At 29.9% G+C, this 22,706-nt stretch overlaps 4 protein-coding genes across 5 annotated transcripts in view; 3 read left to right on the top strand and 1 right to left on the bottom strand.

Annotated features, from left to right (window-relative positions):
* Positions 1-5,640, bottom strand: part of LOC145761874 (uncharacterized) — a 30,672-nt gene extending 25,032 nt beyond the window's left edge. The window contains exon 1 of the mRNA XM_082574612.1: positions 4,606-5,640. Within this exon, the coding sequence (XP_082430738.1) occupies positions 4,606-5,552 (947 nt within the window). The 5' untranslated portion in view covers positions 5,553-5,640. The remainder of the gene's footprint in view (positions 1-4,605) is intronic.
* A 10,338-nt stretch (positions 5,641-15,978) lies between these two features.
* Positions 15,979-17,744, top strand: LOC145752812 (retinol dehydrogenase 11-like). Of its 2 annotated transcripts, XM_082569167.1 has the most exons (7): positions 15,979-16,131; positions 16,233-16,369; positions 16,443-16,548; positions 16,664-16,826; positions 16,923-17,083; positions 17,147-17,225; positions 17,290-17,744. In XM_082569167.1, the coding sequence occupies exons 1-7, from the start codon at positions 16,002-16,004 to the stop codon at positions 17,468-17,470; spliced, it is 957 nt and encodes a 318-aa protein (XP_082425293.1). In that variant the 5' UTR covers positions 15,979-16,001; the 3' UTR covers positions 17,471-17,744. The 2 variants fall into 2 exon arrangements, with proteins under 2 accessions (XP_082425293.1, XP_082425285.1); XM_082569159.1 differs by having other exon boundaries at positions 16,923-17,225.
* Positions 17,745-18,490: 746 nt separating this feature from the next.
* Positions 18,491-19,837, top strand: LOC145763393 (plasminogen receptor (KT)-like). The gene is made up of 4 exons (XM_082574831.1): positions 18,491-18,738; positions 18,860-18,966; positions 19,119-19,228; positions 19,431-19,837. Exons 1-4 carry the CDS (start codon positions 18,613-18,615, stop codon positions 19,538-19,540), a joined length of 453 nt encoding a protein of 150 aa, XP_082430957.1. The 5' UTR covers positions 18,491-18,612; the 3' UTR covers positions 19,541-19,837.
* A 1,628-nt stretch (positions 19,838-21,465) lies between these two features.
* LOC145763391 (protein rolling stone-like) lies at positions 21,466-22,446 on the top strand. Its single transcript, XM_082574833.1, has 3 exons — positions 21,466-21,580; positions 21,648-21,852; positions 21,941-22,446. Exons 1-3 carry the CDS (start codon positions 21,497-21,499, stop codon positions 22,444-22,446), a joined length of 795 nt encoding a protein of 264 aa, XP_082430959.1. The 5' UTR covers positions 21,466-21,496.
* The last annotated feature ends 260 nt before the right edge of the window (positions 22,447-22,706 follow it).

Here is a 22,706-nt window from a genome sequence, read left to right as displayed (position 1 = left end):
GGATGAAGAAGTCTTTATTTTTTTAGAGTATTTGCCAAATTTGTCGCGTACTGATTGCCTCATCTGACTTGTGCTGGCTTTAAACGAGCGGCCTGTACCGTTTAGCCTAATGCCGGTTGTCCCACTCGACATTTTTATTGATTATGAAACATAGAAGGTAAAACCCAAAGCGTATTTCCTATCTTTTAAGCTCTAATAATCCTTTTAAATGAAGAACAAAGTTTGGAAATGCGTTTTTTCATTACAACTTATACAATAATTATGACGTCAAGTGTATTGATTTTTATTACGATTTAAACTAAGCTGATCTCAATAAATGATACAAGCTAATACTGCACGTCACAAAAAGCCATTAAACTTTGTATGACCTTTCTAATAGTACGTTTACCTAGACTAAAAATGAGAAATATTAAAAGGGTCTACATGTTAATTTAAAAAAATTAATGGTTTATATTTGTTCTTACTGAGACTGTGATATGATTGTATTGCATTTAAAATTAAAGTTAGATAATTAACAAGCCTCGTTAACAGCACTCTTTGATGCTAACCCATTCTTTGAAGTCGGGTTATTTACATTTCAACACTCTGGTTTCAATAAACAAGCGCTTAAATGTGTTCCAATTTTCATAGGTCTTTTAAAATAGGTATTATTACATACGGAAAACGAACTTTAGTATTTTTAAATTTTAATCTAAGTATATACCAACTAATCAATTTTTAATTTTGCTATTTATAATTATTTTAAAATTAATCCAAACTTCATGTCCCCTTTACTTAGAAATCAGTAATCAAATCTATGACCAACTACATTGAAACAGCGGTTTTCGCGTAATATCCGCAGACGTCAAGAATAATCCCTATTTACAACGGGCAGAATATCCAATATAGTTATCCTAATCATCATATCACATCATAAATCATAAGCTGACCGATCTTAAATTTATTAAACGATTAAAAATAAGATGACTCATGACATGTATGCAAAACCCATCTAAACCTTAGTAGTCCCACGTATATATTACCAATTTATAAATTGCCTAAATGACGGGCTATACTGTTTTGTCCATATTAGCATTTGGCTTAAAAGGCAACACAACATACATTTTATAAAATTAGCTAAACGATTAATCATATTAGATAAAAAATTTGCAAAAAGTTTTTTTTGGAGCTATATACCGGGAATTGTTTTTAGTCATCTATTCAGGTTTCAAGCTATATTTTGTTTTTACAAAAATGAATTTCTTTTTACAGAGTTGCTTACTACACAAAATAAGATTATAAAGGCAATTATTATCCATTATATTCAAATCTGCGAAAGGCAACTCGAGACTGGACCGGGGTAACTGATGTTACTCTATGTTTACCCACATTGAGGATAAAAATATATACAAAAAGACTTATTGAATTCATCTTTTTTATTTAAAACTAATACATATTACAACATCGGCTACCTTAACTAACTAAGTCTTACAAACGCGCAATTCTGTTCTTTTCTTGTGGTGCAACTTGCTTAGGATTTACCTGGATGTTTACTACCTGTGTGTATTATTGTGACGCATCAATTACAGCTTTGTGACGTCACCATTGCACCTGAGTCACATTTAAAACAGCGTGTGATGTACTTAGTATGTATCTTTAGCTATTGCGTTTGATATGCTCGAATTAGCACGTACTTTATGATACCGTGTAGAACCAATCATTATAAGTAAAAACCAATTTAAATTGTTGCTATTTCTTGAATTGTTCAGCATAATTCTTTTGGGGTTTATAAAACCTTGGCCTAGTTCAATAAACCTTTGCCTAAAATTTCTAAACTAAAACCAAGTTCAAAAATTATGCTAATTTTTCGTTTTGAAATTAAAGTTAAAAATCGTAAATCGAACCTTATTTAAAAAAAATAAAATATCACTTCGATTTCAAGTTTATTTTCATACCACTGATCCATAACTTTATTACTTACTGGGAGTGTTTTAATCCATGGTCAAGGTTTGCCTAAATTGCCTAAATGCTAAAAGCTAAAACCTAAGCGAAGAAGTGAATTCTAATCCAGATTACAACGTTCCCGTTTTCTCAAAGGAATTAAATTGGGATCTACGTCCAATTACTGACTTTTAACTCTTTAACAACAACGTGGTGCATATTGTTAACTAAACGCTTTATTTGTAAAGCTTATTCGCTCAAAGAGTTGTATACGGTCTAGTGAAACGTTTTTTAGTACGATAAACATTGTGGTATAAGCTTAACGGGAAAAACTTTGCCTTAACGTTCAAGTTAAAAAAACACGACTTTCCGACTAATCGGTGCACAATTTTTAAAACGAAACACTAATTAGTGGCATAACGAAAACATTCTCCCAAAGGTATATATATATGCCCACTAGCTTAAACTTGCTCAATATAACTAAATTGCTTTGCTAGTTTTTTAGGCTATGTTACTTTACTAACAAAATGCATATGAAAATTGGTTGAAAACGTGAATAAATGTCTTATATAAAAATGTAATACAACCCTACTAACAGTTTTTATTCCTTGTATAACAGATCTTTATTTTTATTAACTTCAGCACCGGTGTCACCAAAACAAACCAAAAACCACGACACCGCGTCATCTATATACATAGTTCTATTATGAAGTATATTAAGGTCGTTTATGACAATACAACTTCCTGAATTGAAGTTATTTCAAGATATTATGTGTATTAGCCTCTTAGCCATTAAATCAACAACCTACGCTAACACAACAATAACAAGGTATTCAAAATGCTGATTTTTACAATAAGAATCACTAACTTTTAATTAAAGCTGGCTAACTGTTAACCGTCACTTTTTAAGTAAAGTTTTTAGAATACAAAGCGTGCACTAGGTTTTTTGTGCTATAATGCTATATCGATTGAAAGCGAAGTTACTTTATACGAGTACAACAACTTATCTTGGCGACTGGCTTTAGTGGTAATGAAATATTTAGATGAATTTTTAATATCTACAGTTAAAAAGCAAAAAACCAGGAGAAAAATATGCTATTTACATAAATTTTATTATGGCTTTCTTTGTAATTGATCAAAATTTTCTGATAAAGAACTGTTAAACGTTTGCTAAAACTGCCTACACATTTCGACAAGTTTTAATAACAAGTTCTCTATTGGGATTTGCAACTACAACCAACATACACGACAAAAACACGATGAAAATAGATCGAACTGTTATTTGGTAAACCTCTTGAGCTTGTTTTACATTCCAGGCTTTTAATTAAATATTTTCTACAAACAAAGTATCCACAAAAGACCAATACATATGAAACTTTTTTTTTTCGATATTACTAAGAGTTTAGTTTTGTTTATTCGTGGGCAGATTTTGGTATTTTACACAACATGACGTCAATATAAATAACTTGGTAATTGGATACACATTGTAAACAGGCAATATTTGGAGTATTTGTGTTTTACATTTACCTACTTTAACATTGAATTAAAAAACAACATTAATTAGAGTTTTGCGGTGTTTTGGTATGTGTTTATAACAGATATGCCAAAATAAACAATTTTGTTTTTTGTTATAATAAAAAGTCACGTATAGATTTTTATAAAATTGCCATAAAACTCGTTAAATGGTAGCTGGCGCAAATTCAAAATATGTTAAAAAATATAATTTAGATATTTATAAATTCATGGAAACATAATTAAAACCTGCTTGTTTTAAATAACGAATTAATATATACCGCTATAAATCATACTTAAATAATTAGGCTTATTTATAATCATACTACTTTATAAAGAGACTTACCAATATTTTATAATATCTTCACTATTGTTGTATAATATCTGGGATAATACTAAGAAAATCTAATTACTATGGACTTTCGACTATCTGGATATTTAAAAGATTATAAGAAGCCGTGCAATAATTTTAGATAAAAATATTATAACGTACCCATATTTATGAACTTTTTTTCCAAAGCGAAACAGTTTGAATTTCATTTCTTTTTTGAACATCTTTGAGATTTTTAAAACATTTAATTACCATCAAATTTAAATATTTCCTGACACAACCATTGTTAACTTCAAGTTAAAGATAATGAAACGTTCAGAATTTTGAAAAATATGCATAACAAAACTATCTGCTTTTAAATTGCTGATTACACAAAAAAGACAAAGAAAAGCAGCAAATAAACCACATCAATCCAAACAAAAAACAACGAACACCAAATTAATAAGCTCATTTATAATCAATTAATTTATATATGATTATTTTAACTCGCTGTCAAGTGTACTTGAAATCGAGAATCAATAAGTTTAAACGATTATTTTGAAACCCAAATTTCAAAAACAAACAACCCAGCAAGAGTTGTTGGCTTGGTTGACTCATTTTAACAGATCAAGTCACATATTGTTCAGGAAATCATAAAACATCGCCGAGTTTTATTATCAATTTTATACAGGAAAGCAATAACAGAGAACTGGGCATATAAAGAGTGGGGCAATTTAACATAGGCCTGGGAAAAATGTTCTGGGACATATAGTCATATAAACCTTGTAAAACTAAAAATTTAAAATTGCTACTAGAAATAAGCAGCAAACATTTGACAAATAGATTTAAAAAATTAAACTTACTTATTGGTTATTGGAACTAGTTTCACTTTGCCTTCCTTGAATTTCATACTTTTTCGCTTCATTCTTCGAAGTTGACCACTTGCGTTACTTGCCGCTACGCCAAGAAAGGCCCCCACTCTTTCACGTTGGACTGCAGCCTTTTTAGAGATATGCTTCCTCAGTTTTTCACGCACCTTGGATTGGCTACCAGGTCGACTTCCAGAAACTGACAAATCATAACTTGAAACTGAAACAGAATCTTCTGGGATACTCCTGTTTGGTTCTTCCGATCCAAACGAGTCGAAATCCTCATCAGACATCAAAGACATTTCGTCCGCACCAACCGAGCTGTTTTCAAAACTTCTCCGCAAGGTGTCGCCATCCGTGGATGCCGCATCGTCTATGTACGCCATGTTAGCCAACAGGTATTTGTCGTTATAAACGCTCGACACATTGCTTGGTGCGCGTGTTAATGTGTCGTCTTTAGTTTGTGATTCGTTGTTGTTATTCCTATCGTCAGGCGGAAATGCACTCTGCAAGATTTCGTTCAGTTCGTTACTCATTCGATTTTCGTCCAACGCTAGACTGTTGCGTTGCGACCTTATGCCTACCCCCGTGTTCTCTGTCGCATTCTTGTTCGACGGACTTTTGCTTTGACTAAACCGTTTTGGTTTAGGCGGTGGAGTCTTAGGTTGAAATCCCCGTTTTACCCTTCCATTAGGTGTAGGCAACGTGTAGTATTGATTTGGCGGAGGCCTTGGTGGGGCACTCACACCCTTGCTATAAATGCTGTAATCCGCAATGCCATTAATTTTAGTTTTGTTATCAGCAATGTTTTTGTTTTCGTCTTGTGATTTAGTGTCCTCTTTTTTGACTTCGATTCGCGCTTGAAATTCGTTCAAAACAGCTTTTAGAAAATCCCCTCCTTCGGGTGTTACCGCATTTGAGGGACCTTTTGGTGGCTCCATATTTATTATAACACTAAAGTTGTGACTGTATAGTTAATTTTATTAAACAAACATGACATTTGCCATTTCCTTTTTAAACATAAACAATTTTTAAAATGATTTAAAAGTAATTAAAAAGCTGAAGAAAGTAAAACGTTCGTTAGTTTGATAATTAGGCTTAGTTTGCCAAAACTTTTTAAAAGTAAAAAGGAACTTAATTGAACTTGAATTACTTCCTTGAAGCTAGGGTTGCAAAACTATAAGGTCAAATTTAACAAACAATTTCCCAAAAAACATGCTACAAAAAATCTAATTTCTGAAAACGAAAACTTCAAACATTGGTTGAACATAGTTGTAAATTCTCCTTGGTAAGGCAATAATTTTCACATATGGATTGTATTGCCTTTATAATTACACTCAAACTTTAAAACTAAATATTTCTAATTATCCAAACTAAATGAATTTAAATAGTTAAATATACAACTTTAGTACCATGTTTCTGCATTAACCTCCATTAAGCTTATTTTGTACTAGTATATTTATGTGACGTTAATATTGAGCTTCTTTTGTTTGAGCTTATTTTGTATCTCCATTTAGCTTATTTTGTACTAGTATATCCATGTGACGTTATTAAGTTTAACAATACTGTAATACAAAGCATAACCATTGTTTAATTCAGTGGCGTCAAAGTTTGCTGTTTAACTCTTTTTTAAATACAGATTATAATTTCTTACTTCTACTGCCCTAAAATACAGTTAAAATGTTTTGGACAACTAGTCTTTATCGATCGGTAATAAATAACATGCCAGCCAAAGTCTTTGACATCCTGTTTCCCAGCCCTGTTTATAGGTTGCTGTGTTGCGACTGGTAGCAGACAGGCGCTGTGCATTTTAATGCATTTCTACGCTTTGTAGGCCTGTATCGATTTGGGGAGTTTTGAGAAACTCAATCACTTATGGTATAGACTGCTGGCACCAAAACAGCTGCCATTAAATTTTTAATAAACCTAATCGTTGTAAATGATCTCTTACAATGTCAAAGCAACATCATGATTGTTAAATAAATGCCCTGTTTTTAATTTAAGTATTTGCAAGCCAATTTCTGATCACTTCTTTAAAGCTAAACTCAAAAATGATTGTAATATACATTTATTATAGTAACAAAATAGTCCTTTATAAAGCTGTTAATGTAAAGGCTATTCTACCTTGTCTATTGCAAAATATTAACTATTTTTTATCGTTCGTTTTTCTGTATACCCACAATCAAGCTAAAGCGGTTCATTTCCTATACATTCACCATAATAAACAAAGCGTAGGTCGTTAGTGTGATAATATTCGTATTTTATGCTTAAATATAGACATTGCCTACTAAACAAACTTCTTTTACTGGCTTATAGAACAACTTTGCTGGACTATAGCATTTTAAGAAAGACAGAATTTAAAATAGTAGGAAATCGTGATATAACAAACTACATGACGTAAGATTTCCAATGTGACTAAATAGTACTGCACTTTAATCATTTTACCTTTGCAAAAATTGATTATATTTTAGGCATATATTCACTTGTTTACTTGGCTATTACAAATAATACTATAATCTTCTTACACATTGATAACAATATTCTATTTAAATCAGTATAGAATGTAAGCACTTTATCTATAATGTCTAAAACATTGTGACTGTTTGCTTACTATTTAAGTTTCCTGTCAGAACACGAATTTAAAACGATTATTTATTTAAATAACTATATGATGCCCCATTCTAATTCTGGTTTACCTGCTACGCTGTAATCCCTTTACAGTAAAGACCATACGGGAATTAGTATAATCTGCCATAAACTTTATGCATAATTGATAAGCCGCATCTTTTGTATGTCTATCCCAGTTCTAAACAGAAGCAAATTGGGCTAAAATCATTGCTAATTCTTACCTAGGGAATACACAAAGATACATCTGTATTATGTTTGTGTAAACGTATTGGCCAAAACAAATTTAGTTACACATTATGGGGCATTATGTTGCTGTAAACCTTTGATACTATTTAGATTCAAGGTAAAATTACTTTAAATCTTACTAAATTTGTTTAGCAAAATAATAAGTTTTTACTTAAACCATACTCTTGGTAATTGACCTGTCTTGTGTAACTTCTACATAATGTAACTAACAGTTCCTTTACATACTATAAAATCTTTAACATAAGATAAGAAAACTAAAATAAAACCATATCAAATTATCCTTTTTTCACTAATTGGTAATTGAAATGAGATCATTGCACGGTTATAACAGTATCCTGCTGGCACATGTAATGACTGATTGAAAACTTTGCTCGAGCATTGTCCTTGCACAATAGCTTATCTAGGTCTCTGTATTAAACAATAACACTGGAAACTGTGCTCTAGTTCGCAACATCATACAGCAACCAAGTAGAATTAAATCAATGTTTATCGACTGCAGTGTATTTTTAATACAAGCAGAATAATGACTAGTTTTCCCATGCGGTTTTGCAGCACGCGACCGTTATTTTACAATCAGGTGGAATTATTAAACTATATTTAACAATTGGAAGATTTATTGAACGCTAAAATGTGCAAAATATTGATTTCAAACCACGTAGTACAATTTGCGACAGTGAATGTCATCTGGGTTCCTTTTTTATATAAATACTATCTTTTTAGCTGTCTAAAATCCAATAATACGACGAAGACATAGAAGCGTGTTTGTAACTATGATAATGATTTTTTAGCTTTATGTAACTTGCCAATATCTTGAAAACATGTTGTTTCGACTTTAGCTGTGTAAACAAATACCGTGATATTTGTTTTAATAATAGCTACTGTTAAACATAAATACTTATTTTTTCTACATCTTACTATACCAGGCTGCATACTAGGTTATTAAATGAAGGAAAATTTTTAAAACCAAAGTTTTAGGCCAGCTTGCTAAATTCACAATGATGTACAAATCGCTTTCTGGTTTCTTTTTGGCATTACCCTACCAACTAAAAGAAATCAAAACACGCAAAGCAAGCATGCAGCAAGCGAGAGGTTAATATGAGTAAAGGCACGTTCAGGAAATCCTTAACGTAGTTTTCAAGAAGTCTGTTATTTCTTTGTCGTTTATAAACTTATCTACTGAACAAGCAAAAAGGAACTTAGTATACTCTTAAAATAAGCAACAACAAATTCCTGTATATGGTTTTATTATTTTAAAGGTCTAAGCTAAATAGGTTCTGAAACTTTACTTATATTATTTTAAAAACAGTCTGCCTTTTAAAGTTGAAACTTTTGCACCAATTGGACCTTACAGAAAGCTGTCTTAAAATCTATAACATCACTCACGCATAAGCACTTATGGATATAACTTTGTGTTAGTCGACAACATAAACGTCAAATTGCTAAAAACGTTAAAATATATACGCAGATAGCGTCTGTATATTGCGCAATTGTCCTCAACATACCCATATAGAGAAAATTTGTCTAAAAACATGATGTAAGTACATGTACATCGTTGCTTTTGTGTAGAATTACACATGCCATTATAGAATTACGTTTATTGTTTTACCTTGTAGTAAATATTTACAAAATGGCTAGTTTTACACATTCTACAGCATCGAAAGCGTCACAAAATTAAAAACGTAGTACGAGTACTTTAAAGACATGCATACGAACTGTAGTCTATCCAACAAAAATACATTATCATAAATTATAACATATAGCTTCGTTGTATTTTTATATTCTCTATTAAATACCGCGAAATATATTAACATACAGATGAACATAGCCTTACTCTTTACATTTGTAAACTTATGGTGTTTTAGTAATTTTCAAAATAACAAGCACCTAATAAATATAACTTTTCTTTAATAGTTGGTTTTTTAAACGCTTTTCTACATACAGGTATATGTGTATGACCAGTTTAATCGTTTACACAAACGCTACAAACCCCCTAAAAACAAGTAATTAGTCGACTAAAGCGGTATTTAATCACCGTTATTAAGCAGCCGTAAAACTAATCTATCCACACTGTTTAGTACTGCTATGAATAGCAAAAAATAAACGACACGTCATATAATAAACACAATAATAATTTGTAAAACATTATAAAAACAAACACGATATAACTAAAATTAAAATAAAAAAGTTTACTTACATGAAATTGTATCTTAAACCGACTTCTTCTTATTCAAACAAACTTGTATTACATTTGTTAACACACTCGACAATTTATGTATCAAAATAGCCACTAGTAATAGAGTACGCCTACTGCTATTGTGCTATGTATATTGTAAAGGCAACCGGATAGCTAGGTATCTAGTTTCCATGTATATATTTAGTTTAGGCTCGGCTAAAATGTTTATCACAATACTCTGTGGTGTTAATGGATTTTAAACGAGGCCAGAATAAAAAACAAAAAATTTATATTTTTTTAAATAAATACAGCGTTTATGAAGTGTAATGAATTTTAGTGAAAACATAACTTTGATTTGGTTAGCGTTATTTAATATACATAATACGTTTTTAGTATATTAGCCTATAAGTAAATTAAAACAAATAACAAAACACTTTTTAAATATCAAAAAAAATTAAAAAAAGAACAGTTACAAATTCTATTAAAAACTTAAGTTGATTTACAATAATGCTTTTTAAATGTCAAAAATTGATAAGCTATCTTATTCTCATGTCGATTGCAAACCGCATATGGAAATTTTAAGAAACAGCAAAATGTAATAAACTAGCTTAAATATTCTAAATTGCTTAACAATGTCAATGCTGCAGCTTAACTATAGTCTGTTATTTAATTTGAAATGATAGAATAAATTATTAATAATGATTACAAAAATATATTCTATAATAATAATTAAATACAATGAAAAATTAAGTTAGTAATATTATATTGTACTTACTCTTCGTATGCTTCGTTTTCTTTCTTTAGTTGATTGTTTTTAACGCTGTTGCCAGCAAGGCACTTTATTTTGTTTAAACTTGCAGAAAGCGCGCTTTGCATTCTTCAAATTTACTTTCGGTCAATTGCAAATCGATACCACTTAAAAAATTTACCAACAAAAAGCCTAAATGCAATTTTCAAACTGAATTTTTTTAGTTTACAGAACATCTCTTTTTAAACAAGGGCAATGACAATCAAATTTTCTTAATTTGAGCACAAGGACCACCTGTCAATTAAAAAGACGTATACGTTTTGGTTTTGGCAGCATGACGTTAAGTATCAAGGGAAAATGCGCAGTTGTTTCCCGAATTTGATGAATTCCAATTATTGACCTACGTGCAAGTCCAATAATAATTTATTCTTATAATTTTTAACTATAATTAAATTGTAAGTTTCACCACAGCGTAATTATAAAAGAGTTACTATTTTTATTGTAATCTGTAAAATAATGATTTATATTTTAGAACTTTATTTAGTATACGTGTTACTCTTAACCTAGCCTGAAGTAAGTTAAATTTTAATTATTATTAATGATCTACTAACACTATCTTACACCTAACGATACATAACATAATTAAATTTAAAAATTTAACTTTATAACCTATTTATTGTATTCAAATGTTTACCCGAAACCTAAAACATCAAAAACATTTTAATTAAAGAAACGTATTACTACGTCTATTTTACGTAATACGCTTAAAACAATTTATGTTTCTACGGCAACCTACAACCACACGCAAATGAGTGACATTTCTATAAACTATACTTCACATTTAAACAATTATAATGCAAGTAGTTATATTACCACTGCTGAATATTATTTTTATTTAAACCTATTTAAATGGCTTTTATAAAACCGCACATAGCCTTTCGCTGAACAGTTAATTTTTAATTTTAAACAAAACCATTACAATTGTAGGCGCTAGAATTATCTAAAATATTCAAATCAAAGCATAAAACGTATTTTGAGATTAAAATTCTATAGACTTACTATACTAGACGGTGACTTTAGCTCAGTCTAAAACAACTTATGGTGAAACTGTGAAATATATACGGGTAAGTAAGGCTAACCCCTGAAGTGCACTTCATTGTGCAGAAGTGTTCAGCTGTTATTACTACATTGCTTTGTTATTTCTTTGTGACTAACTGACCGACTAGTCATATTAAAACACTATTTCGCTTATAAAGTCCTGATTTTTATATTTATCTACAATTTTCGTTTCTGTTTGTAAATAAAAAATTGATTCAAACATTGAACTTTTTAAACACAATGTTGCGAAAGTAGCATTAGTTTTGTTGCTACTATAAGAGAATTGTAGTGAAATATTAAAATACTTTTACCTGCTATTAAAATTCACTTTAAATTAAATTATTGAATAACGTAAAACAAAATCTTTTTTTATATAAAATACCATTCAAGGCAAATTCGCGTTACTTTTGCGCATTGCAGCTCCATGCGTAGGCTCACAACACTTACGTTTAAGTTATCGGTTTTATCTAATCTAATATTCAATACAGAAATGCAGTGTATTGCTGATAACGTTAAAGCACAGCAGCTCGGCGTTTACAATAATTCGATATAGGATGTCACGTGACAACAAACTATTTCCTGCGCAATAAGATGTTTCATATTACTTTTTAAGTATTAATTGACTAAATCGTTTGTCAAATTAACAATAGCTTTTGCAAAAAAGTCAGAATATATAAGCAAGTATAGATTTAACTGTTATAAATAAAAACAACTACTTATATTTTCTTGTTTATTATGGAATCTTGGTAAACAAACCTAGTTTTTCATTTGAATATACAGCTTAGATTTACAAAGTCTATTAGACAAATGGCGACTGATTTACATCAATGCAAAAAAGATTATTGAGATCACAATTGAGCACTTAGACGAGGTATAGACTTCATTCAACGAGTAATGCCCCATTGTCAATTGTAATCACAACAATATTGTGCCCAAGTGTATTTAAATGACATCCAAAACAAACATGCTTGTAAAACCATGATTTAACTACGGTAAAATTTACAAATATATAGGGTAAAGGGCAAACGTTTTACACCTGAAATGTCAAAACCCAACTGCATTGTATACTACCGTCAAAATTATTAAAATAACTGCCGAAAATAATACTAGACAAGGTCAAAGTAAAAAAGCAAAGGTGACTTGGTCACAACTCAGACATAAAAACAACTTTTTTTGTGATGTAGAGGTTGTGGTAAGATGTGTGCTATTAATTTTTATTAACGTTGCTATAGCGCCACCCCGCGAACAACCAACAGCGTTTAATTCTTTTAAAATTTTTTTACGATTTCCATTCGTTTTACAGCTTTTGTATATGAGTATGTGTGGTAGTGGCGTGTAAGCTATTTTTTTTTGTGTGTAAACTATTTTTTGACTTTTATACTCAAGGGTAAATAGTGTAAACGTGGTTCGACTTGAACTTACCGTAAACCGTAAACCATAATTTGTACTTATATAGGAATTTTAACTACACTTCTAATGCGAACATAATTTAAATAAAAAAAGAGCAAACTTGCTCAAAAATAGCAAGCTCCATAATTGCCAGTTTATGATATTACCAACCTGACGGTAAATATTAAATTTAGGTTATATCTAAAATTAACACCGGCATTCGTGGTTCGTATATAATATTAATTTATACATTTCTAATATAAACATAATATTACATATTTTATGATAAATATACTTGCCAATATAACAGCAAGCTCCAAAATTGACAGTTTAGGATATTATAGATTGTTTTCAAACTATTTTTAAAAACAACTAGATTAAAAAACTACACTGACGTTTGTGGTCTCTTGTAACATTTTTTACTAAAAGAGCGAAAACGGGATTGCATTAATTTGTTAATTTTTTAGGAAAAGTGAAGTAAAAAATTAGTGTAAGCTATGGTAAATGCCGGAATCAAAAGAAAATTATTGTCCCATTGGTGCGGAGATACATAATTTAAGTAAAATAAAACTTAACCCGCTAAAAACTTAGCAAGTCCCAAAATTGCCAGTTTAAGATATTATTGACCTGACAGTAAATATCAACATTTACGGTTATATTTAAAATTAACACGGACGTTTGTGGTCCATTTATTAATGTATAACTAATATAAAAAAATAGTGCATATTGTAAGTTTATTATACTTGCCAATATAACAGCAAGCTCCAAAATTGACAGTTTAGGATATTATAGATTGATTTCAAACTATTTTTAAAAACAACTAGATTAAAAAACTACACTGACGTTTGTGGTCTCTTATAACATTTTTTACTAAAAGAGAAAAACGAGATTTCGAGCATTATTTTGTTAATTTTTTCGTGAAAGTAAAGTAAGGAATAAGTGTAAGTAATTAGTAAACGTTGGAATCAAGAGCAAATTATTGTACCATTGGTGCGGCTTAAACCCCTATCGGGACGTTACGCGATGGCAGCACCTGTATAGCGTACAATGTTTTTATAAAACGCAAATTCATTAACATTACTAAAATAATTTTATTTCTACATTTAAACCACTACAAACTAGCAAGTTTTTAAAATAGCAGTTTAAGATAATATTGACCTAACCGTACAAAACCAATCATTCGGCGTTTCACTAAAAAAATTCTTGACATTTGTGGTGCCTAAGATGTTCTAAAAAGCATTTTATGTAAGAAAAAATAGTTAAATTATACAATTATTAAAGCACATAACATTCACATTACAAAAAAGAAATTAAAAGGCTACCGTTTTATGTTAAACAACTGCATTCGAATTTTAATCACTACAAAAACGAATTTAAAACAATAAATATTTTTTATATAATATCTTTAAAATTATGTAACGTTAAAACCATATACTTAAATAACAAAATTGTTTTGATCCCAAAAAAAAGTTAAACAAATTCTTATATTTAAACGATTATTGTATAAAAACTAACATAAGTGTAGTAAATTGACGTCACATAGAAAATGGGAGAAACAAAGAAAACTCAACCTGCTAAAAACTAGCAAGCTCTAAAATTGCCAGTTTAAGATATTACTGACCTGGCGGTAAATATCAAAATTTACGGTTATATCTAAAATTAACACCGACGTTTGTGGTGCATATATTAATATATAACTAATATAAAAATATAATTCATATTGTAAGTTAAATATACTTGCCAGTATATCAGCAAGCTCCAAAATTGACAGTTTAGGATATTATTGACTAATTTAGAAGTATTTTTTAAAACGACTAATTTAAAAAACTACACTAACGTTTGTGGTCTCTTGTAACTTTTTGTACTAAAAATACAACAACACGAACAGGATATCAAACAAGAGTTTGTTAATTTTTTAGGAAAAATGAAGTTATTGGTAAACGTCGGACTCAAGAGCTAATTACTGTGCCATTGGTGCACCTTAAAGTCCTATCCACACGTTACCCGATGGCAACACCTGTATTGCGTATGTTTTTTAAAAAAAGCAAATTTTCTTAACATAACATTACTAAAAAATGTTATTTCTAGGTTCAACCAGCTACAATTTAGCAAGTTTTAAAATAGCAATTTTAGATATTATTGACCTAGCCATAAATAACCAACCATGGCACAAAATGTCCCAAAAAGTGTTTCATGTAAGAATTTACAGTTAAATTATACAATTATTATACTATATCACATAACATTTATATTATAAAAAAATTAGAAGACCACTGTATTATGTTAAACAACTACATTCGAATTTAAATCACTACACAACAAAACAATGAATTTTTTTTATATTACCTCTTTAAAATTATGTGACGTTAAAACCATATATTTAGATGTCAAAATTGTTTTGATCCTTTAGGATAGTTAAACAAGTTTTTATATTTGAATTACTACTTAAAAAAAAACTAATGTGAATGTTGTTCTGTTGACGTCACATAAAAGTGGGAGGAGTTTCGCCAACGTTTATAAGTGCGTTTTTTAAATAAGCTCTCGCCGGGCGTTGTGGCGAGCGTCTGTAATCCAGTTACTTGGAGGCTGGAATTGGAGGACGGCTTGAGACTGGGAGCCCTGCGGCGATCTAGCCTATGTTGATCGGGTGTCCGCGCTAAGCTCGGCGTCAATATGGGCGCTTCGGGGGAGCCTGAAATGTCCAGGTTGTCTAAGGAGGAACGAACCGGGCCAGGCCCTAAAGGGAGCAGCCAAAAGTTCCCACGTTGATCAGTAGCGGGATAGCGCCTGTGAATGGGTGGAGCGTCGCAGCCCAGCCAATATAGCAGGACCCAATTCTTTTTTTTGTCATTTAAATAAAACTATATGTTTAAATTATTATATTTAAACCCAATCAAGTTTATACTCGATTTTTTGCTATTTTATTGTACTTTTTTAAAGATTGCACCAAAACTGTTAGCTGACGTAACGTTGTGAAACTAGCTATGTTTCAGGTACATAGTTCATAAAGGCGTTTTTAGGGTGTGTCTACATTTACGCATCGTCATTCTTATTACAATCGGTTAACCCGTGATAGTACAAATGTTATTGCGGTGCGCGAGGTTTAAAATGGCGTTGAAAAAACTTGCGATCTATGTTGGTGTGTGTGCCTTAAGTTACGTATGGTGGTTTTACATAAAACAAGGTCCTGTTTATGAAACCAACAAAAGATTGGATGGAAAAACAGTACTCATCACAGGTAAATTATTTTATAAAGATATAAGTATATTCAAGTGATTTTACATCTATAGCTGTTGTTTAATAATTGTGTCATATTTAAAAAAAAGCGTTTTTATTTAGGTGGAAATGCAGGCTTGGGAAAAGCAACTGCTATCGAGCTCGCAAAAAAAGGAGCAAGAGTTGTAATTGCATCTAGAAATCGGAAAAAATCTATGTTAGCTAAAGATGAAATTATTAAAGAGTCTGGTAATGCTAATGTAAGTAATTTTTCCCCTGAAGCTGTGCTTTTTAAATATTGATTTATTTATTTTGTTCTAATATTGTTTTAAGGTAAGAATGATGGTGGTTGATCTTGAAAATTTTAATTCCGTTCGAAAATTTGCCAAGGAATTCGAAGAAACCGAAGACTACCTCGATATTCTTATCAATAATGCAGGTACACCCTTACTTACACCATATATATATATAATATTATTTCCAATCTATGAAGTTTACGTTTTTTATAACAGTTTGGTTTATTCGGAAGTTTTTTACCAAAATTCGCATTTTAGGAATATTAACAGCACCTGGAAAAACTAATGCTGGTATAAATAGAGTTTTTGCCATAAACCATCTGGGACCCTTTCTTCTTACTAACCTTTTACTGGAAAAGATTAAAAAACAGTCAACTACAAGACCTGTGCGAATTGTGAATCTTGCATCTGAAATCTACAGGTAGATTTATAAAAAGAAAAATATTTGTGTAATAACTTAAAATTGTCAACTAATCAAAATAAAGGAAAAAATAAAATTATCCTGAACTTTTTTTAGACTCGGAGTTATTGATTTTGAGAACCTGTACCCTGACGATGATGAATATTTTGCAATTTGGAAATCTTATGCAAACAGTAAATTAGCCAACTTGTACTTCACGTCTGAGCTACAGCGTCGTGTAAAAGACTACAATATCACAACTTATGCAGTCCATCCCGGTATAAAACATAAAAAACATTTTTGTATACATAATATTTTGATAACTGCTTATTTTTTTATAGGTATGGTCATGACCGAGCTTGGAGATGGTTTTAGTATCGGTACGAGAATATTATTCACTCCAGCAATTTTATTCGGAAGGTAAAGCATAACATAAAACAAAATTTTTGATTTTTTACTAAACAAATGTTGTTACCTTTTTTAGATCCTCTTATCATGGATGTCAAACAACACTTTATTGTGCATTAGATGATAAGGTAGAAAAACAGAGTGGAAACTACTTCACTGGCCTGCAACAACAAGATTTAACAGAGCATGCCCAAGACAAAGAAATTGCCCTTAAACTTTGGGATGAAAGCTTTAAGATAATTAATGCTGTTACGTAAAACACTTTTGTTGCAGAAATTTTAAGGATTCCTATTTTAATTAATTTAATTGCCTCAATTTTTATAGCATTTGTAATGCATTATTATTTGTATAATTTAGTACTTTTTTAGTTTTATTTTATATACATAAATCCTTTACTTGAATTACAAAAACTTGTTAAATTAAAGCTTTTGTATTTTTGTAATGTACTTGTTCAGGTTAAAATAAATGTCATTTTATATTATAAACAGGTAAAAATATTATAATTTTTACTATTTTCTCACCATACTTTAATCAGGGATATTTTTTTAATCACAAAAATAAATTTTTAAACAAAATGTCGTAGTTTGTATGTGTTTTGTTACTCTTATTTAGGCCAAAAATTAAATTCCAAGACTTTTTTTGTGTTTAATCAATGATATATCACGATTATACATATATTTTGGGTTCCAACCCCCTACTTACTAAAAAAAACAATTCATAAAGTAACTTGCTAATGTAAGTGGAACACCATAAAAATTGAGAGAAATAAAGAAAAAGGGAAAAGTCACCTTCGTAACCGTGAAATTTGACATCGAAATTTCCGTTTTTCGTTGGAAATTTGCTCGCTGTTCTCGTTTAAAATTTGCTAAGAGTTAATAACTAAAGTTGAATTAATAAACTGTGGTATGGATAAGTTAACAGCAAATTTTGCATAGTAATAACCGTGTCATATAGTTGATATAAAAAAAAAGTAAACAACGAGCCGTGTAGTAACAGAAATTAAAACTGAAATGTTTACAGATATTTGGAAATTTAAAACATGTTATTATTTTTACCAATACAATGTATTATATAAATTATATATAGGTAGCAGTTTAAATTGTTTGTTTTAAAAAAAAGCCTGCCAAAGTAAAAAATATATCAAAAATTTTAGTTATGTTATCCTCAATCTGAAAAAGATGCCTATGCAACTTAATAATAACAAACTATTTTTTATAATTATTGGTAAACTTGTGCAACACTTATAATATTATACTGATAAATGTGGTAAACATTGTTAAACACTGATACTTTTGCAAAGAAAGAATGTTTTTTTGTTATTTGCTTTTATTAAATTGTTGTATTTTTTTTTCTAGATTAAATATATATTTTACCTACAGTGTTTTAATAAATTTCAATCATGGGCTCAGTTACTAGTTCTATCTCTTCTGGTATGAAAACCACAATGGAAGAAAACATGAAAAAGCAAATGGAGTTTCAAAAGGAGATTATGCAAGTACAATTAGAACGACAAATAGCCATGCAGGTCAGTTTTTCAACTACTAACCCCATTTGTGAATTTCATTATGTACCCACTATTTAGAATATATATACATCATATAAATATTTAAATTCGAAACAACAATAAACTGTTTGTGATTTTTTAGAATGAAATGAGGGAAAGGCAAATGAGCATGCAAATCGGGCGAGCAAGGGAAATTTTTAAATATTATGGCGGCTTTGTGGGAGTTCTGGCTGTTCTGTGCCCATTAGCGTAAGCATTTGTCTTTTCTATTCACTATTCTCGACGCCAAGTAAATTTTATGGAATACAGTGCATGCATTATAAATTAAATAACAAAAGTTAAAGGAATTTTCAGGCATTTTTTTGCTTTTTATAATGCATTTTTTTATGAAAATTCTTTAGTGCATACAAAAATAAATCACCAGCTGCATTGATACCACTTCTACCTGTGTCTTTTGTGTTGGCATTTCAATATGATGCTGCATATGGAAACTTAATGTCCCGAGCAAGAGGTAAAAATTGTTTGAAAGCGGATGTCAAAAATAGAATCGAAAATAATTGTATGATTAATTGACTATCAATACTCTTCCCTTGGTTAATAATTACAGCTTTTACATAAGCTATTGCTAATAAACTTACACATAGGTTATTGCTATTAAGCTGCAAAACTTTGAATTCACAATTAAGTTGACTAAAATACTTAAAATTCTGCAGCTGAAGGAGAAATAATAATGGCAGAAGAACGAAACTTTCTTCGGATACCAACTGGGCTTCCCACTTTTGATATTATTGAAAATAAGCGGCTTGAACATAAAATTGAATAATTAATTTTCAGCTTTTAAAAGTATGCCTTATTTTTTACCTTTAGTAATTCTGACTTTAGTTTCTAATCCTTGAATCAATGTTGAATTTTAAAGGTTAAAAAAAAACTTAAAAAATTTATAATTCTGAAATGATCATAGCTTTTATATACCGTACCCTAACTTTTGTATTTTCTTAAAATAGATTATTTTTAAAGATAAATAATTTGTATGTTGCATGCATCACATAAATATTAAAATAATGTAGTAAAAACCATTTTTGTGTCCAAAATCACTAAAAAAACCTCACTGATTGTTGTTTTTTGCTACCTTTGTTTTGTGTTTAAAATCGATATAATTTATATAAATGGTTTGTAATTTTAATTAATAAATGTAGTAGAATTAATGTTGGATTTGCTTTATTAGTAAATATGCCTATAGGATGCCACGACTATAGAAAATCAATCTAAAGAAGTTTTGTAGCCACATCTAAAAAGTTTAGGTAATAGTGGTAATAAAATCGATATTAGAAATAATTAAGTGGAACAGTAATATATAAATTAGGAAACCAATTTTATTAAGTAAAAAATCGCATACTATGTAAACACAACGACCGGCGAACAATATATACTACCTAAATAATAACAAAATTAGTAACGCACGTTTTGAAATAGTTATTTCCGCTACTGTTATACGTCAGACATGCCACTAAAAAGACATTTTCTGCAAGCCCATTTTAAAAAATTTAATTTTTAGAAAAAAAGGTTGTCTGGTTATTTGTCATTTACAAACGAAATGTTGCTTTATACGACAGGAGCATTTGTAGGAATTACTGGTATTAATCATTTGCCCTAAAGGCGTAATAGCATTACGTCATAAGGTAAGTATCTCTTGACTAACAGTAGCAGGAGTGGACATAGCTAAATACTATACAGTTAAAAACTTGAAGAAAAAAGTAGGTTGTTGTATTAACAATATTTATAAGTTAGATCGAGCAAAAAATCAAATTATCACGGGTAAATAAAATATTAAACCGCGAACACCAAATTATAGTTAAGTTACAGGGTCAGTTTATTTTTATGGTTCGAAATCTTAGATTTCGAAACATATTGTTATTGTCATTATATTTATTATTATTATTATTATTATTGTTTTTATTCTTATTTGACAAATTTTGAAAGACGATAACTTTTGTTCTTTAAAACTAAAAGTTCTAAATTTTTAGTATGTTTGTTATTATCCCAACGAATCGCAAACCTCCTATTAACGACATTTAAATGTCACTAATTACTAATTAATATATTTTATTATTAAAATTTAAAGATTAAATTTGCTGAAATTTTAATATGTTGTTGGTATTATTATTTTGTATGTTGCTATTTAAAATGAAGATTTAACTCTAGCTAAATATCGTTTAATCATTATTTTAGTTTTTTTATAAAATAACGAATCAGTCTGAGTTTAACGCTTGAATAATTTAATAGCGTTCTGGTCGCCGTCAAAAATCGTCCTTTTCGCTGTCCATTAAAGTAAAAAATATTGGTTGAAAATTTAAGTAAAATGTTTAAATATAAGTAAACAATGTGTAAAATTTTCGTTTTAATTGTTTTGTTATTATTATATTTTAATACTTGTTTGATTACTAAAAAATTAAGATCGGTATTTTGCTTTTAAATTTAGTTTACTTTTATATTACAATATCAATGAGTGCGTGTTCGCTTGTTAAAATTAGGTTTAAATATAAAAAAGTTCATATTTAAATTTATAATTTAATTAATAAACCTACTAAATAAATTATATTTATAAAAAAAATCAAACAATTTCGAACCATATTTTATTTATCAAATAAATCTAGTTATAATTGGTTTGCTTTCTATTTTATTAATTTCTGGTACTTAGAAACAGGGCACGCATGCAAAAATATTTTCACTAGTCCAATTTTAATTGAAGAATAAAGTAAATAAGGTATTTTGGATAATAATGGCAACATCTTGTGGATATGAGTTTAAATGGAAAAATTTTGGATTTATCGACTGCGAGCCCACTCGTTTTTACAGATCTCAGGTAAAAAATTATTTGTTAAAATTCTACCATTCTAATAAGTTAATATTACTTTTTACCTTTTATACAGTGGGGACCTAACAGAATAGCATACATGGTTTACCGACTGTTTATGTTTGCCTACTCGATTGCTTGGATTATGGCTGACGTCATAAGTATAAATCAGCCTTATTACGCTATTTTTCTTACTAACTGGATGGAAGTAACTGTTAGTCTGTACTTACTGTTAGCTGCAATGTTATCAATATATGGATTAGCAACGCGTGACAACGACGGTACGTAATGCTCTAACCAACAAATAACAAGATTTTGCTGTGACCAGATAAAGTATTAATTAACTAACTTGCTGTTTTATACTTTTAGGGCTGCGTTGGTTTCATCGTGTAGTTTGGCTTATGTTTGTTGTTGCATTCAGTGTATCTCTTGCTACATGCATTGTTTTTTGGGGTCTTTTATCTGGTAGTTTGCCACCCGAATTTCTTTCTCATCCGTTTAACATCCAAGAACACGCGCTGGTGTTTGTTGTTATGCTCATTGATATCTTTGTTAACTCACTGCCGGTTCGTTTATTACATTTTATCTATCCGTTGACTTATGGTCTGGTTTACATGTTTTTTACCTTAATATTGCATTGGTCTGGAGATACTTCAGCTGTCTACGATGTTCTAGACTGGGCCACAAATCCAGGTTATGCTGCTTTGTATTCTTTAGCAACAGCTCTTATATTATGTCCGATTTGCCTTACAATAGCATTTGGATTGTACCATTTTCGAGCTTGGATTGCGAGAAGGCATAACTTTGAGCCACTTGACGAAACAGAAAGTCGAAGTGGAATGGAAATGGGAAAAACTAACCCTGCTTATGCATAGTTTAAGTATACTTAACAAATTATTATAACTCACCTCAGAAGAAAAAGTACAAACTGTAATGAAAGTGTTATCATTTGTATCATGTTATAAAATGTAACCTTTTTTTGATTGTTTACATTAAAACCTTATGCATTTTTAAATACTAAATTTTAAGTGATATTAAATTAAATGACGACTGGTTAACTGCACAAAAGTAGGTTTTAGTGAAAATGTAGTTTTATTTTTTTTTACTAAGAGCAGCATAAACTACATTTCGTGCA

The sequence above is a fragment of the Corella eumyota genome, chromosome 1 (assembly GCF_963082875.1).
Source record: "Corella eumyota chromosome 1, kaCorEumy4.1, whole genome shotgun sequence".
Lineage (NCBI taxonomy): Eukaryota > Metazoa > Chordata > Ascidiacea > Phlebobranchia > Corellidae > Corella > Corella eumyota.
This window is presented reverse-complemented; position numbering and strand designations above follow the sequence as displayed.